The sequence below is a fragment of the Mustelus asterias genome, unplaced genomic scaffold (genome assembly GCF_964213995.1).
Source record: "Mustelus asterias unplaced genomic scaffold, sMusAst1.hap1.1 HAP1_SCAFFOLD_1422, whole genome shotgun sequence".
Classification (NCBI taxonomy): Eukaryota; Metazoa; Chordata; class Chondrichthyes; order Carcharhiniformes; family Triakidae; genus Mustelus; species Mustelus asterias.
This window is the reverse complement of record NW_027591367.1, coordinates 64,637-79,154: the sequence shown is the minus strand read 5'-3', so window position 1 is coordinate 79,154 and position 14,518 is coordinate 64,637. Positions and strand designations below refer to the sequence as shown.

Sequence of the window (14,518 nt, the reverse complement as noted above, 5' to 3'; positions counted from 1 at the left end):
CCAGAACTGGACGCAGTACTCCAAATGTGGCCTAACCAGCGTTCTATACAGCTGCATCATCAGACTCCAGCTTTTATACTCTATACCCCGTCCTATAAAGGCAAGCATACCATATGCCTTCTTCACCACCTTCTCCACCTGTGTTGCCACCTTCAAGGATTTGTGGACTTGCACACCTAGGTGGCAGTGGTTGCCAGGAATGGGCAGTGGTGGCCAGGAATGGGCAGTGGTTGCCAGGAATACCTATTCCTGGAAACAAATATGAAAAAAAAACAGAATTGGCATCCAATGCCAGCCTTGTGTAATCAATGGTTGGGAAATGATGCACTTTCCCGTAACTTTGGTTACTTTTGCCTTGTGTACACAGGGCAAATCTTGACAAAACAACGGTCCCACGTACTGAGAGATACTTGCCTCATTAATCAATGGATATCAAACTGTGAATGTTTCCAAAATTCTGATAATTTACTGGGAAACCCTCTGCAGGAGGGGGGTAATATGTGGAAGGATCATGTATGAACTTTATTTTACCTCTGAAACACATCCAAAGGACACAACATGTTTCTTATCCCGTGTTTACACCCGCAGTTAATGAACAGCCTAAAAGTTCAATCACCCCTGTCCTAGTCAGGATTCAGTGTCTACCACACCGATGGGAGTGGGTGGACATTTTGCTTCTCTCCGGAATTCAGGAATGAAGCCGTTCAGGTTCCTCGTCCTCTGCCTTGCGTTTCTAACGGGTGTTAAAGGTAAGTGAGACTTTGGTGCAAAGTCTGGCCACGATTGGCAAATTAAGGGCTCTCTTTTCCTGATTCTACACCACGCCCTAAGGGTGAGGCATTTATCTTTCGAATTAACTGGTCGGGGGCCTGATTCAATCTTAAATTCAATCGCTATCTCTTAAGGAGATTTTTGCATTGATCCACCCTTTTGTGATCACTGGTGATCTTTGCAACCATGTGAGAAATATTCTCACTGTTGTAGGGTGGTCAATAATAGTCAATCGTCACAGCAAGCAAGAAATGAGATAAATGATCATGTCCGCTATTAAGGGGTGAGTTTGTCAGGAAACTAAGTCGTACTTGTGTACCTGAGAGGGTTGTCGGGGCCTTGGTTTCATATCTCATCTGAAAGACAGGACCGATGACAGTGTAACATTCTCTCAATACTGCACTGGGAGTGTCAGCTGAGATTTGGGCTCAAGTCTCGGGTGGGGGAAATTTGAACGTAGGACCTTTTGACTCAAGAGGCAACAGCATTGTACATTGAACTAAAGGGGACACAACATTAAGTAAGCTGAGCAAAGTGCTGATGAAACTGGCAGACGTTCCTTTGCCCAATGTCAGAGCTATTTTAACATAACTAGTTCCACCCACACTGATCTCAGGGAAAGAGATGCACTTTCAACAAATCCTCCCCCTGTAATCCATATGTCCAATTTACTCCCGCACCCCCAATACCCCAGGCTCTCTCTCGCTTTCTCTGTCTCCACCATCTCCCACTGAGTCCTCCTCTCTACTCCCTTTTTTGCATCCCTCTTGTCTCCAACGATCTCCTCCCATCCTCTTCCTAATTCCTTCCCCTTCCCTCTTTAACGATCTCTCACTTCCACTGCTCCCTCCTTTTCTCTGTCTGCTCTATCCCCTCCATCTCCTCCCCACTCTGTCCCACTCCCTCTGTCCCCCTCCATCACCCACCCACCCTCTGTCCCTTTCCCCCTCTCCTAACTTCCGCCCTCTCTACCTCTCTCTCCCTCTTCGATTCCATCCTTTTCTCTCTGTGTATTTCCTTTCCACTTTCTTCTGCTTCCTCTCCAAAACCTGACCCTCTCCATTCCCCTTCCCCCTCCCTCCCTCCCCTCCTAAGCCCTCCCATCCCCCCTCCCCCCCATCTCTCCCCCCTCCCCTCCCGTACCCTCCCCCCTCTCCGCCCTCCCCTCTCCCCCCTCCCCCTCTCCCCCCTCCGCTCTCCCCTCTCTCCCCCTCCCCTCCCCCTCTCCCCCTCCCCTCTCCCCCTCTCCCCCTCCGCTCTCCCCCCCCCCCCTCCCCCCCCCCCCCTCTCCCCCCTCCCCTCCCCCTCTCCCCCCTCCCCCCTCCCCCCCCTCTCCCCCCTCCCACCCCCTTCTCCCCCTCTCCCCCTCACCCTCCCCCTCCCCCTCCCCCCCATCCCCCCTCCCCCCATCTCCCCCCCTCCCCACCCGTATCCCTCCCCCCTCTCCGCCCTCCCCCTCCCCTCCCCTCCCCTCTCCCCCTCCCCCTCCCCCTCTCCCCTCCCCTCCCCCTCTCCCCCTCCCCTCCCCCTCTCCCCCCCCCCTCCCCCTCTCCCCTCCCCTCCCCCTCTCCTCCTCCCTCCCCCCTCCCCCTCCCCTCCCCCCTCTCCCCCTCCTCTCCCCCCCTCCCCCCCTCCCCTCCCCCCTCTCCCCCCTCCCCCTCTCCCCCTCTCCCCTCCCCCTCTCCCCTCCCCTCTCCCCCTCCCCTCCCCCTCTCCCCCTCCCCTCTCCCCCTCCCCCTTCTCCCCCCCTCCCTCTCCCCCTCCCCCTTCTCCCCTCTCCCCCTCCCCCTACTCCCCCTCCCCCCTCCCCTCCCCCCTCCCCTCCCCTGCCTTCCTGCTCCCCTCCCCTCCCCTCGCCCCGCCTCCCCCCTCCCCTCCCCCCTCCTCCCCCCTCCCCTCCCCTCCCCTCCCTCCCCCTCCCCCCTCCCCTCCCCCCTCCCCCCTCCCCTCCCCCCTCCCCCTCCCCTCCCCCCTCCCTCCCCCATCCCCCCTCCCCTCCCCTCCCTTCCCCCTCCCCTCCCCCTCCCCTCCCCCCTCCCCTCGCCCCGCCACCCCCTCCACTCCCCACTCCCCTCGACCCGCCTCCCGCTCCCCTCGCCCCCCCTCGCACCCCCCTTGCATCCCCCTCCCCCTCACCCCCCTTGCATCCCCCTCCCCTCACCCTTGCCCTCCCCTCGCCCCTCCCCTCCCCCTGCCCCCCCCTCCCCCTCCCCTCCCCCCTCCCCCTCCCCCCCCCCCCCTCCCTCCTCCCCCCTACCCCCTCCCCTCCCACCTCCCCTCCCCACCTCCCCTCCCACCTCCCCTCCCCCCTCCCCCTCCCTCCCCCCCTCCCCCCTCCCCTCCCCCCTCCCCCCCCCTCCCCCCTCCCCTCCCCCCTCCCGCCCCCTCCCCCCTCCCCTCCCCCCTCCCCTCCCCCTCCCCATTGCCCCCTCCCCTCATCCCCCCTCCCCCTCCCTCGCCCCCATCTCCCCTCCCCTCCCCTCCCCTCTCCCCCCCCTCCCCCCCCTCCCCCTCTCTCCCCTCCCCCTCTCCCCCCTCACCCTCCCCCCTCTCCCCCTCACCCCCTCACCCTCCCCCTCCCCCCTCCCCCCCATCCCCCCTCCCCCCATCTCTCCCCCCTCCCCACCCGTATCCCTCCCCCTCTCCGCCCTCCCCCTCCCCTCCCCTCTCCCCCCTCCCCTCCCCCTCTCCCCCTCCCTCCCCCTCTCCCCCTCCCCTCCCCCTCCCCCCTCCCCTCCCCTCTCCCTCCTCCCCTCCCCCTCTCCCCCCTCCCCTCCCCCCTCTCCCCCTCCTCTCCCCCCGCTCCCCCTCCCCCCTCCCCCCTCTCCCCCCTCCCCTCCCCCTCTCCCCTCTCCCCTCCCCCTCTCCCCTCCCCCTCTCCCCCTCCCCTCCCCCTCTCCCCCTCCCCTCCCCCTCCCCTCCCCCTCTCCCCCTCCCCCTCTCCCCCTCCCCCTTCTCCCCCCTCCCCCTCCCCCTTCTCCCCTCTCCCCCTCCCCCTACTCCCCTCCCCCCTCCCCTCCCCCCTCCCCTCCCCTGCCTTCCTGCTCCCCTCCCCTCCCTCGCCCCGCCTCCCCCCTCCCCTCCCCCCTCCCCCCTCCTCCCCCCTCCCCTCCCCTCCCCTCCCCCCTCCCCCTCCCCTCCCCCCTCCCCCCTCCCCTCCCCCCTCCCCCTCCCCTCCCCTCCCCCCTCCCCTCCCCCATCCCCCCTCCCCTCCCCTCCCCTTCCCCCTCCCCTCCCCCTCCCCTCCCCCCTCCCCTCGCCCCGCCACCCCTCCACTCCCCACTCCCCTCGACCCGCCTCCCGCTCCCCTCGCCCCCCCTCGCACCCCCCTTGCATCCCCCCTCCCCTCACCCCCCTTGCATCCCCCTCCCCTCACCCTTGCCCTCCCCTCGCCCCTCCCCTACCCCTTGCCCCGCCCCCTCCCCTCCCCTCCCCCCTCCCCTCCCCCCCCTCCCCTACCCTCCTCCCTCCCCTCCCCCCTCCCCTCGCCCCGCCACCCCCTCCACTCCCCACTCCCCTCGACCCGCCTCCCGCTCCCCCTCGCCCCCCCTCGCACCCCCCTTGCATCCCCCTCCCCTCACCCCCTTGCATCCCCCTCCCCTCACCCTTGCCCTCCCCTCGCCCCTCCCCCTACCCCTTGCCCCGCCCCCTCCCCTCCCTCCCCCCTCCTCCCCCCTCCCCTACCCTCCTCCCTCCCCTACCCCCTCCCCTCCCACCTCCCCTCCCACCTCCCCTCCCCCCTCCCCCTCCCCTCCCCCTCCCCCCTCCCCCTCCCCTCCCCCCTCCCCCCCCCTCCCCCCTCCCCTCCCCCCTCCCGCCCCCTCCCCCTCCCCTCCCCCTCTCCCCATGCCCCCCTCCCCTCATCCCCCCTCCCCCTCCCCTCGCCCCCATCTCCCCCTCCCCTCCCCTCCCCCTCTCCCCCCTCTCCCCCCTCCCCCTCCCCCTCTCCCCCCTCCCCTCCCCTCCCCCTCTCCCCCTCACCCTCCCCCCTCCCCCCTCCCCCCCATTCCCCCCTCCCCCATCTCTCCCCCCTCCCCACCCGTATCCCTCCCCCCTCTCCGCCCTCCCCCTCCCCCTCCCCCTCTCCCCCTCCCCTCCCCCCTCTCCCCCTCCCCCTCCCCTCTCCCCCTCCCCTCCCCCTCTCCCCCCTCCCCTCCCCCTCTCCCTCCTCCCCTCCCCCTCTCCCCCCTCCCCTCCCCCCTCTCCCCCTCCTCTCCCCCCGCTCCCCCCTCCCCTCCCCCCTCTCCCCCTCCCCTCCCCCTCTCCCCTCGCCCCCTCCCCCTCGCCCCTCCCCCTCGCCCCTCCCCCTCGCCCCTCCCCCTCGCCCCTCCCCCTCGCCCCTCCCCCTCGCCCCTCCCCCTCGCCCCTCCCCCTCGCCCCTCCCCCTCGCCCCTCCCCCTCGCCCCTCCCCCTCGCCCCTCCCCCTCGCCCCTCCCCCTCGCCCCTCCCCCCTCGCCCCTCCCCCTCGCCCCTCCCCTCGCCCCTCCCCCTCGCCCCTCCCCTCGCCCCTCCCCCTCCCCCTCCCCCCTCGCCCCTCGCCCCTCCCCCTCGCCCCTCCCCCTCGCCCTTTCCCCCTCGCCCTTCCCCCTCGCCCTTCCCCTCGCCCCTCCCCCTCGCCCCCTCCCCCTCGCCCCTCCCCCTCGCCCCTCCCCCTCGCCCCCTCCCCCTCGCCCCTCCCCTCGCCCCTCCCCCTCGCCCCTCCCCCTCGCCCCTCCCCCTCGCCCCTCCCCCTCGCCCCTCCCCCTCGCCCCTCCCCCTCGCCCCTCCCCTCGCCCCTCCCCCTCGCCCCTCCCCCTCGCCCCTCCCCCTCGCCCCTCCCCCTCGCCCCTCCCCCTCGCCCCTCCCCCTCGCCCCTCCCCCTCGCCCCTCCCCTCGCCCCTCCCCCTCGCCCCTCCCCCTCGCCCCTCCCCCTCGCCCCTCCCCCTCGCCCCTCCCCCTCGCCCCCCCCCTCGCCCCTCCCCCCTCGCCCCTCCCCTCGCCCCTCCCCCTCGCCCCTCCCCCTCGCCCCTCCCCTCGCCCCTCCCCCTCGCCCCTCCCCCTCGCCCCTCCCCCTCGCCCCTCCCCCTCGCCCCTCCCCCTCGCCCCTCCCCCTCGCCCCTCGCCCCTCGCCCCTCCCCCTCGCCCCTCGCCCCTCCCCTTCCCCCTCCCCCTCCCCCCTCCCCCCTTCCCCCTCCCCCCCTCCCTCCCTCCCTCCCCCTCCCCTCTCCATCTCCCCCTCCCCCTCCCTCTCCCCCCTTCCCCCTCCCCCCTCCCACTTCCCCCTCCCCTTCCCCCTCCCCCTCCCCCTCCCCCCCTCCCCCTCCCCCTCCCCCCTCCCCCCCTCCCCTCCCCCTCCCCCCACCCCCTCTCCCCCTCCCCCCTCCCCCCCCCTCCCTCCCTCCCCCCTCCCCCTCCCCCCCCCCCCCCTCCCCCTCCCCCCTCCCCCCCCCCTCCCCTCCCCCCTCCCCCCTCCCCCACCCCCCCCCCCCTTCCCCTCCCCCACTCCCCCCTCCCCCACTCCCCCTCCCCCACCCCCCCCCCACCCCCTCCCCCCTCCCCTCCCCCACCCCCTCCCCCCTCCCCCTCCCCCACCTCCCCCTCCCCACTCCCCTCCCCCTCCCCACTCCCCCTCCCCCTCCCCCTCCCACTCCCCTCCCCCCCTCCCACTCCACTCCCCCTCCCCACTCCCCCTCCCACTCCCCCTCCCACTCCCCCTCCCCCACTCCCCCTCCCACTCCCCCTCCCACTCCCCCTCCCCCTCCCCCTCCCACTCCCCCTCCCCCTCCCCCTCCCACTCCCACTCCCACTCCCCCTCCCACTCCCACTCCCCCTCCCACTCCCCCTCCCACTCCCCCTCCCACTCCCCACTCCCACTCCCCCCCCCACTCCCCACTCCCACTCCCCCCCACTCCCCCTCCCCACATTCCCTCCCCACATTCCCTCCCCACATTCCCTCCCCACTCCCACTCCCACTCCCCCTCCCCACTCCCACTCCCCCTCCCCACTCCCCACTCCCCCTCCCCACGCCCCACTCCCCCTCCCCACGCCCCCTCCCCACGCCCCCTCCCCACTCCCCCTCCCCACTCCCCCTCCCCACTCCCCCTCCCCACTCCCCCTCCCCACTCCCCCTCCCCACTCCCCCTCCCCACTCCCCCTCCCCACTCCCCCTCCCCACTCCCCCTCCCCACTCCCCCTCCCCACTCCCCCTCCCCCACTCCCCCTCCCCACTCCCCCTCCCCACTCCCCCTCCCCACTCCCCCTCCCCACTCCCCCTCCCCACTCCCCCTCCCCACTCCCCCTCCCCACTCTGCCCCGCCCCACTCTGCCCCGCCCCCCTCCGGACCACCCCCCGCCGCTCCGGCCCCCCCTCTGCCGCTCCGGCCCCCCCTCTGCCCCCCCTCTGCCCCCCGCCCCCCCCCCCCCGCCCTGCGCCCCGCCCCCACACCCCCCTCCTGCCCCCCCCTCCTGCCCCCCCCTCCGGCCCACCCCCTCCGTCCCCTCCCCCCCTGCCCCCCCTCCCCCGCCCCCCCCCTCCGGCCCCCCCCCCCACACCCTCCTCCGGCCCCCCCCCACCCCCCGCCTCCTGCCCCCCCCCCCCCCCCTCCGACCCCTCCCCCCCCCTCTGCCCCCTCCCCCCCACCTCTGCCCCCCCCTCCGGCCCCACCCCTCCCCCCTCCGCCCCCCCCCCTCCGCTCCCCCCCCCCTCCGCTCCCCCCCCCCTCCGCTCCCCCCCCCCCTCCTCCGGCCCCCCCCCTTCGGCCCCCCCCTCTTTGGCCCCCCCCTCCGCCCCCCACCCCCCCTCCGGCCCCCCTCCCTCCTCCGCCCCCCCCCCCTCCGTCCCCCCCCTCCGCCCCCCCCCCCCCTCTACAAATGTAAAATGTTCCATCATATTCACCCTCTCCATGCCTCTCGTAATCTCTTATACACTTCCATCCGGTCCCCTCTCAACCTTTTGCTGCTCCAAGGCCGACAGCTCCAGCCTGTCTCATGTTTCCTCACCCTTCCCCCCCTCTCACCCCAGCCCAGTCCAGGCAGCATTCTGGTACATCTCCTCTGCACCCTTGCCAGTGCAATCAGTGTGGCGACAAGAACTGAGCACTGTACTCCAGTTGTGGCCTAGCCTAGCCAGTTCCAGCATCACCTCCTTGCTCTTGTATTCTGTGCCTCAGCTAATAAAGGCAAATAGTCCATGTGCCTTCTCAATGGCACACAGCGCCAGGGACCTGGGTTCAATTCCGGCCTCAGGTCACTGTCTGTGTGGAGTCTGCACATTCTCCCCGTGCCTCCGTGGGTTTCCTCCGGATGCTCCAGTTTCCTCCCACATTCCAAAGATGTGCGGGTTCGGTTGATTGGGCTGTGCTAAATTGACTCGATTAGCAGGGTAAATATGTGGGGTTACGGGAATAAGACCCAGGTGGGATTGTGGTCGGTGCAGACTCAATGGACCGAATGGCCTCCTTCTGCACAGTAGGGATTCTATGATTCTTATCTACCATGGCACAGTGGTTAGCACTGCTGTCTCACAGCGCCAGGGGCCCGGGTTCAATTCCCAGCTTGGGTCACTGTCTGTGCGGAGTCTGCACATCCTCCCTGTGTCTGCGTGGGTTTCCTCCGGGTGCTCCGGTTTCCTCCCACAATCTAACGATGTGAGAGTTAGGTCCGTTGGCCATGATAAATTCTCCCTCAGTGTACTACTTGATCATATTTAGGTCAAAATTTCGATCCAAATTGTTAATGTACACTCGAGATAACAAGGGTCCCAGCACTGAGCCCTGTGGAAGCCACTGGAAACAGATTTCCAGTCATAGAAACAACCCTCTATCATAGAATCTCTACAGTGCAGAAGGAGGCTATTCAGCCCATCGAGTCTGCACCGACAATCCCACCCAGGCCCTATCCCCGTAACCCCACACATTTACCCCACTAATCTCTCTAACCTACGCATCCCAGGATACCAAGCAACAATTTAGCATGGCCACTGCACCTAACCCGCACATCACCATCCTCTGCTTCTTGCCTTTCAGCCCATTTTGGATCCAGTGTGCCACTTTGTCTTGGGTCCCATGGCCCCTTGTTTTCTCGGCCAGTCTGCCATGAGGGACCTCATGAAAAACCTTGCTAAAACCCATTTAGACCACATCACTCTCCTGGACACCACCTCAGGAGAGTCATGCGATCTAAATCACTTCCCACAACAAATCCATGTTCAAGCTAGGAGCTGTCTCATGCCAGCTTGTGCGCACAGCTCTGACCAACACTAGACTGACCCCTCGGTGCAGGTCTTAGATCACTGTGTGGGCAATACTGTACTCAGTCCCACATTAACCCTATATATGCCAGACCCTTATACTAAAGGAAGTTGCTCTGAACTGCTTCCAGTGCAAGTATAACCTTTCTTAAAGAAGGAAGCCGAAAATGTACCTACTGCTCCAGGTCTGCTCTCCCCAATGTCCTTCACAGCCGCAGCAAGACATTTATGGCCCATCTATCTTGCTATAAAGGCCAATTTTCATTTGCCATCCTGACTACTCTCTGGAGTAACCAAGAACCATCGAACATCCAGTGGATTCCTATTTGCATGCAGCCTAAACCCGTGTCTCTTGGTCCCCACTCATCTGTCAGACTGGAATAATTTGTATGGTTCTGGCCAACACGTGAGCTTGGCTCAATGGGTGACACTGTCAGCACGTGTGTTTAAGCAGTGCTGAGGGAGCGCTGCACTGTCAGAGGTGCCGTCTTTCAGATGAGGTGCTAAACTGAAGCTCCACCTGCTGTCTCAGGGGGCGACCCAACATAAAACACACACTGGCTGGAATTTTACCGCCCCTGCCCACCATGGGAACCGGAGCAGGTGAAGGGCAGACTATGGAAAGGTCCGTTGATCTCGGGCGGGGTTTTACAGTTTTGGAACGAGCAAGGCCATAAAACCTCCCCCAGTGAAACTGTTGGAAGAAAAGCAAGGAAGTTCTCTCTGCCTTTCACCAATATTCATCCTTCAATCAACGCTGCTCAAAAATACAAATGATCCAGTCATTGTCACGTTACTGTAAATAGGAACTTACTGTGTACAAATTAGCTGCTGTGTTATTTTATAGGTTGCTAAGCACTCTGGGATATCTGGAGAATGTGAATGGTTCTATATAAATGAAAATCCCTCCCTGACATTCCAACCCATCCAACACCACCACAGCATCTTTTAACTGCCACTTGTGGGTCCTTACAGTTTGTCACGGACAGTGTGAAGTTCATTGTAAATCCTGCCACCAGTCAGAAGGACGTCTGGAACGATGGCACCTATGCATCCGGCCTGCACGGCGGCTCAAATCCGCAACCTTTTCTGTCACCTTTGCAGAACAGGTGACAGCGCTATCAGTGGTTTTAAAATGCTCTTGTAAGGAACAATTGATATTTTGTGTGGCACAGCTTCACAGCGCCAGAGACCCGGTTTCGATTCTGACCTTGGATGAGTGCGGAGTTTGCACATGCTCCCCATGTCTGCGTGGGTTTCCTCCAGGTGCCCCAGTTTTCTCCCACACTCCAAACAAGTGTGGGGTTAGATGGATTGGCCATGATAAGTTGCCCCTTAGCGTCCAAGAATGTGTAGGCTACGGGGATTGGCCATGTTAAATTGCCCCTTAGTGTCTCAAGATGTGTAGGTTAGGGGGAGTAGCCGGGTAAATGCGTTATTTAAATGTTATTCGGGTCATAGTGACCATTGCAGCCCATTGAGATGAAGGAGTCCCACTTAGTAGTCGAGGTTGCCTATCGCTGGTATGACTGCTGTTACAGCAGCCTTATATTAAAAAGGAAGCTAGCACAAGGAACAGAATTCTAGGGTGACTGTGCGGAGTTTGCACTTCACAAGGAACAGAATTCTAGGGTGACTGTGCGGAGTTTGCACTTCACCCCATGTCTGCACGGGTTTCCTTCGGGTTCTCAGGTTCCCTCCTGCATTCCAAAGATGTGTAGGTTAGCCATGCTAAATTTCGCCTTGGTGTCCCGAGATATGTAGATTAGGGTGATCAGTGGGGTAAATATATGAGGTTATGGGGATAGGATGGGTGGGGGGTTGGTGGGCCTTTGTAAGGCGCTCTGTCGGAGAGTCGGTGAAGGCTCAATGGGCCTCATGGCCTCCTCCTGCATTGTCCGGATTCTATTATTCCATGAATTATGAAAGGGCTCAGTGGAGCTGCCATTCGACGCGGTGGCTTGTGGATTTGATGGGCTGAATGGCCGGAGTTTCTGCTGGACTATTCTATCATTCTATAATGGGGAAATAGGGAAGAGTTTGGGATGCAAATTTCTCTAATTGTTAAGCACCAATCAAATAATTGTCCTTGGATGGTGTAAATTTGCATATTCAATTCAGGTGGCTTTTCTAACCCTGGATAAAACATTGGTTTGACTTCAACAGCCCAGTGCACTGCACTTCAGAGAGGTTACATCGAACAGTATAGTACAGCACAGGCATTCAGCCCACAATGTAATGCCGAACATGACACCAATTTAAGCTAATCCCTTCTGCCCGCCCTCGGCCAATTTTTCTCTATTTCTTGCATATTCATGTGCTGATCTAAAAGCCCCTGAAATGCCCCTATCGTATCTGCCTGCACCACCACCCTGGCAGTGTGTTCCAGACACCTACCACTCTCTGTGTAAAATACTGGCCCATCACATATCCTTTGAACTTTCCCCCCCTCTCACCTGGAGTGCATGCCCCCCAGTATTAGACATCTCATTGCATTGGAGGCATTGGCGAAGCTGAAGCCGTTGGACAGGGTGCAGAAAAGATTCACAAGGATGGTTCCATGGGTGAGGAACGCCAGTTGCATGGAGAGATTGGAGAGGCTGCTTTCCCTGCAGAAGAGAAGGTTGAGAGGAGATTTGATGGAGGTGCTCAATAACCATGAGGGGTCTGGACAGAGAAGATAGGGAGAAAGCATTCCCATTGCTGGAAGGATCGAAAACCAGAGGGCACAGGTATAAGGTGACTGGGAAAAGAAACGGAGGCGACAAGAGGAAAAACCTTTTTAACACAGCGAGTGGCTCAGGATCGGGAATGCGCTTCACAGCTCCAGGGACCTGGGTTCGATTCCCGGCTCGGGTCACTGTCTGTGTGGAGTTTGCACATTCTCCTCGTGTCTGCGTGGGTTTCCTCCAGGTGCCCCGGTTTCCTCCCACAGTCCAAAGATGTGCGGGTTAGGTTGATTGGCCAGGTTAAAAATTGCCCCTTAGAGTCCTGAGATGCGTAGGTTGGAGGGATTAGCGGGTAAATATGTGGGGGGTAGGGCCTGGGTGGGATTGTAGTCGGTGCAGACTCGATGGGCCGAATGGCCTCCTTCTGCACTGTAGGGTTTCTATGATTCTATGATTCTATGAAGAATGTAGTGGAGGTCGGGTCAATTGAGGCATTCAAGAGGGAATTGGATAGCCAACTCAAGGGAAAATATTTGCAGGGCTACGAGGAAAAGGCAAAGGAGTGGCATTAAGTGAGTTGCTCTACAGAGAGCTGGCATGAACACAAGGGGCAAATGGCCACCTCCTTTGCGTGAAACCATTCCGTCAATCTACAAGTCAGTCAAGTTTCTTTTCTGAATTGAGTTGATTTATTATTGTCACATGTATTGGGAAAAGTATTGTTTCTTGCGAGCTGTTACAGACAAAACATCCCTTCATAGAGTACACATGGGAGAAGGAAAGGAGAGGGGGCAGACTACTGTTACAGTTACCGATAGGGTGAAGAGAAAGATCAGCTGAATGTGTGATAGGGCCATTCAAAAGTTCTGATGGCAGCAGGGAAGTTGGTTTTGTATCATTTTCCCGATGGAAGAAGGTGGAAGAGAGAATGTCCGGGGTGCGTGGGGCCCTTGATTACGCTGGCTGCTTTTCCGAGGCAGTGGGAAGTGTAGACAGAGTCAATGGATGGGAGGCTGGTTTGCGCAATGGACTGGGCTTCATTCACAACCTTTTGCCGTCTTGGTCAGAGCAGGAGTCACAGCAAGCTGTGATATATTCAGAACGGATGCTTTCTGTGGATGCATCTGCAAAAATTGGTGAGAGTCGTAGCAGCCGTGCCAAATTTCCTCAGACTCCTGAGAAAGTAGAGGTGTTGGTGGGCTTTCTTAACTCCAGCTTCTGCAAGAAGGGACCAGGACAGGTTGTTGGTGATCTGAATACCAAGGAACACGAAGATCTCGGCCATCTCCACTTCCTCACCTTTGAAGCAGACAGGGACTGATTTTTTTTCGGGATTGAATTTGAGGTCAAGGCAGTGAAATAGACCCTCCCGCCTTCCCTCTCTCCAATCTCCCACCTCCCTCATCCCTTTGTGGAGTGACATTCTTAAATCTCATTGCAGGAAACGACGAGCAAAGAGACCATGTGACCTGCAATCCCAATGTTCACATTGTTGGAGGCACCCTGACTAAATCCAACGGCAACGAGGTAAACAGCGTTCTGAAGTTCGAGTGTCCTGACATGCAATACCCATTCCCTGTGCCCAGCGCAAAATGCTCGAAACATGGGCACTGGTTCAGATCCTTCCACAGAAACATCACTCCCACTTGCAAAGGTAAGACACCGTCCTTTCCTGCCTTTCGCTGCGTCTCTCTCTCCCATCTTCTTGTTTTGCTCTTTCACGAGGTGTGGGTGGCACTGGCATTTGTTCCTCTCCCCCTCCCCAAATGCTGGAGAACATGGTAGTGATGGGGAGGCGAGCTTATGGAGAGGCAATGGCCCAGTGATATTACCGCTAGACTATTAATCCAGAAACTCAGCTAATGTTCTGGGGACTGTGATGGAATTTGCTTCCAAGTGGGTCACTTGAATCATCTGGAGCGAAACACCTTATACTCCGAGGCGATGGCCTAATGATATTATTGCTAGACTATTGCTAGAAACTCAGTTAATGTTCTGGGGACCCGGGTTCAAATCCCGCCGCGGCAGATGGTGGAATTTGAATTCAAGAAAAAAAATCTGGAATTGCGAATCTACTGACGACCATGAAATGATTGTCGGTTGTTGGAAAAACCCATCTGGTTCAATAATGTCCTTTAGGGAAGGAAATCTGCCCTCCTTACCCGGTCTGGCCGATGTGTGATTCCAGAGCCACAGCAATATGATTGACTCTTAACTGCCGTCCAAGGGCAACTATGATGGGCAATAAATGTTGGCCCAACCAGCGATGCCCATGTCCCACGAATGAATTTAAAAAAAAGTGATGGGACCACCGCCTTCTGGAAGAAGTGCTGGCATCGCCGGTCCTTTTATTGGGTGCAAGTGAGTAACCTACTGACATGGACTCGATGGGCTGAATGCCTTCCTCTGTACACTGTGCCCTGATCCCACGATCTCAGCGGACAGCTAAGAGGTGGATTGCTGTGGGTCTGGAGTCACTCAAACTGGGTCAGCATGGCTGCTTTCCTTCCCTGAGGGATATTGGTAACCGAGATGGAATTTTACAACAGTCTGGTACATTCACTGGCTTTTTAATTCATGGAATTTAAACTCCTCTGGTTGCCCTGGTGGGATTTGAACTCAGTGCTGTGACTGTCTGTGATTCATCATAGAATCCCTACAGTGCAGAAGGAGGCCATTTGGCCCATCGAGTCTGCACCGACCATAATCACACTCAGGCCCTATCCTCGTAACCCCATGCATTTACCCTAGCTAGTCCCCCTGACACTAAGGGTCAATTTATCACGGCCAATCCACCCAACCCGCACTTCTTTGGACTGTGAGGGGAAACCGGAGCACCCGGAGGAAACCC

The 14,518-nt window shown here is 61.3% G+C and overlaps 1 protein-coding gene across 1 annotated transcript in view; it reads left to right on the top strand.

The window, feature by feature from the left end:
- The first annotated feature begins 567 nt into the window (after positions 1-567).
- The window catches only part of LOC144488262 (complement C2-like), a 56,407-nt gene continuing 42,456 nt past the window's right edge, over positions 568-14,518 (top strand). Inside the window, exons 1-2 of the mRNA XM_078206303.1 lie at positions 568-749; positions 13,109-13,321. Of these exons, the coding sequence (XP_078062429.1) occupies positions 653-749; positions 13,109-13,321 (310 nt within the window). The 5' untranslated portion in view covers positions 568-652. The remainder of the gene's footprint in view (positions 750-13,108; positions 13,322-14,518) is intronic.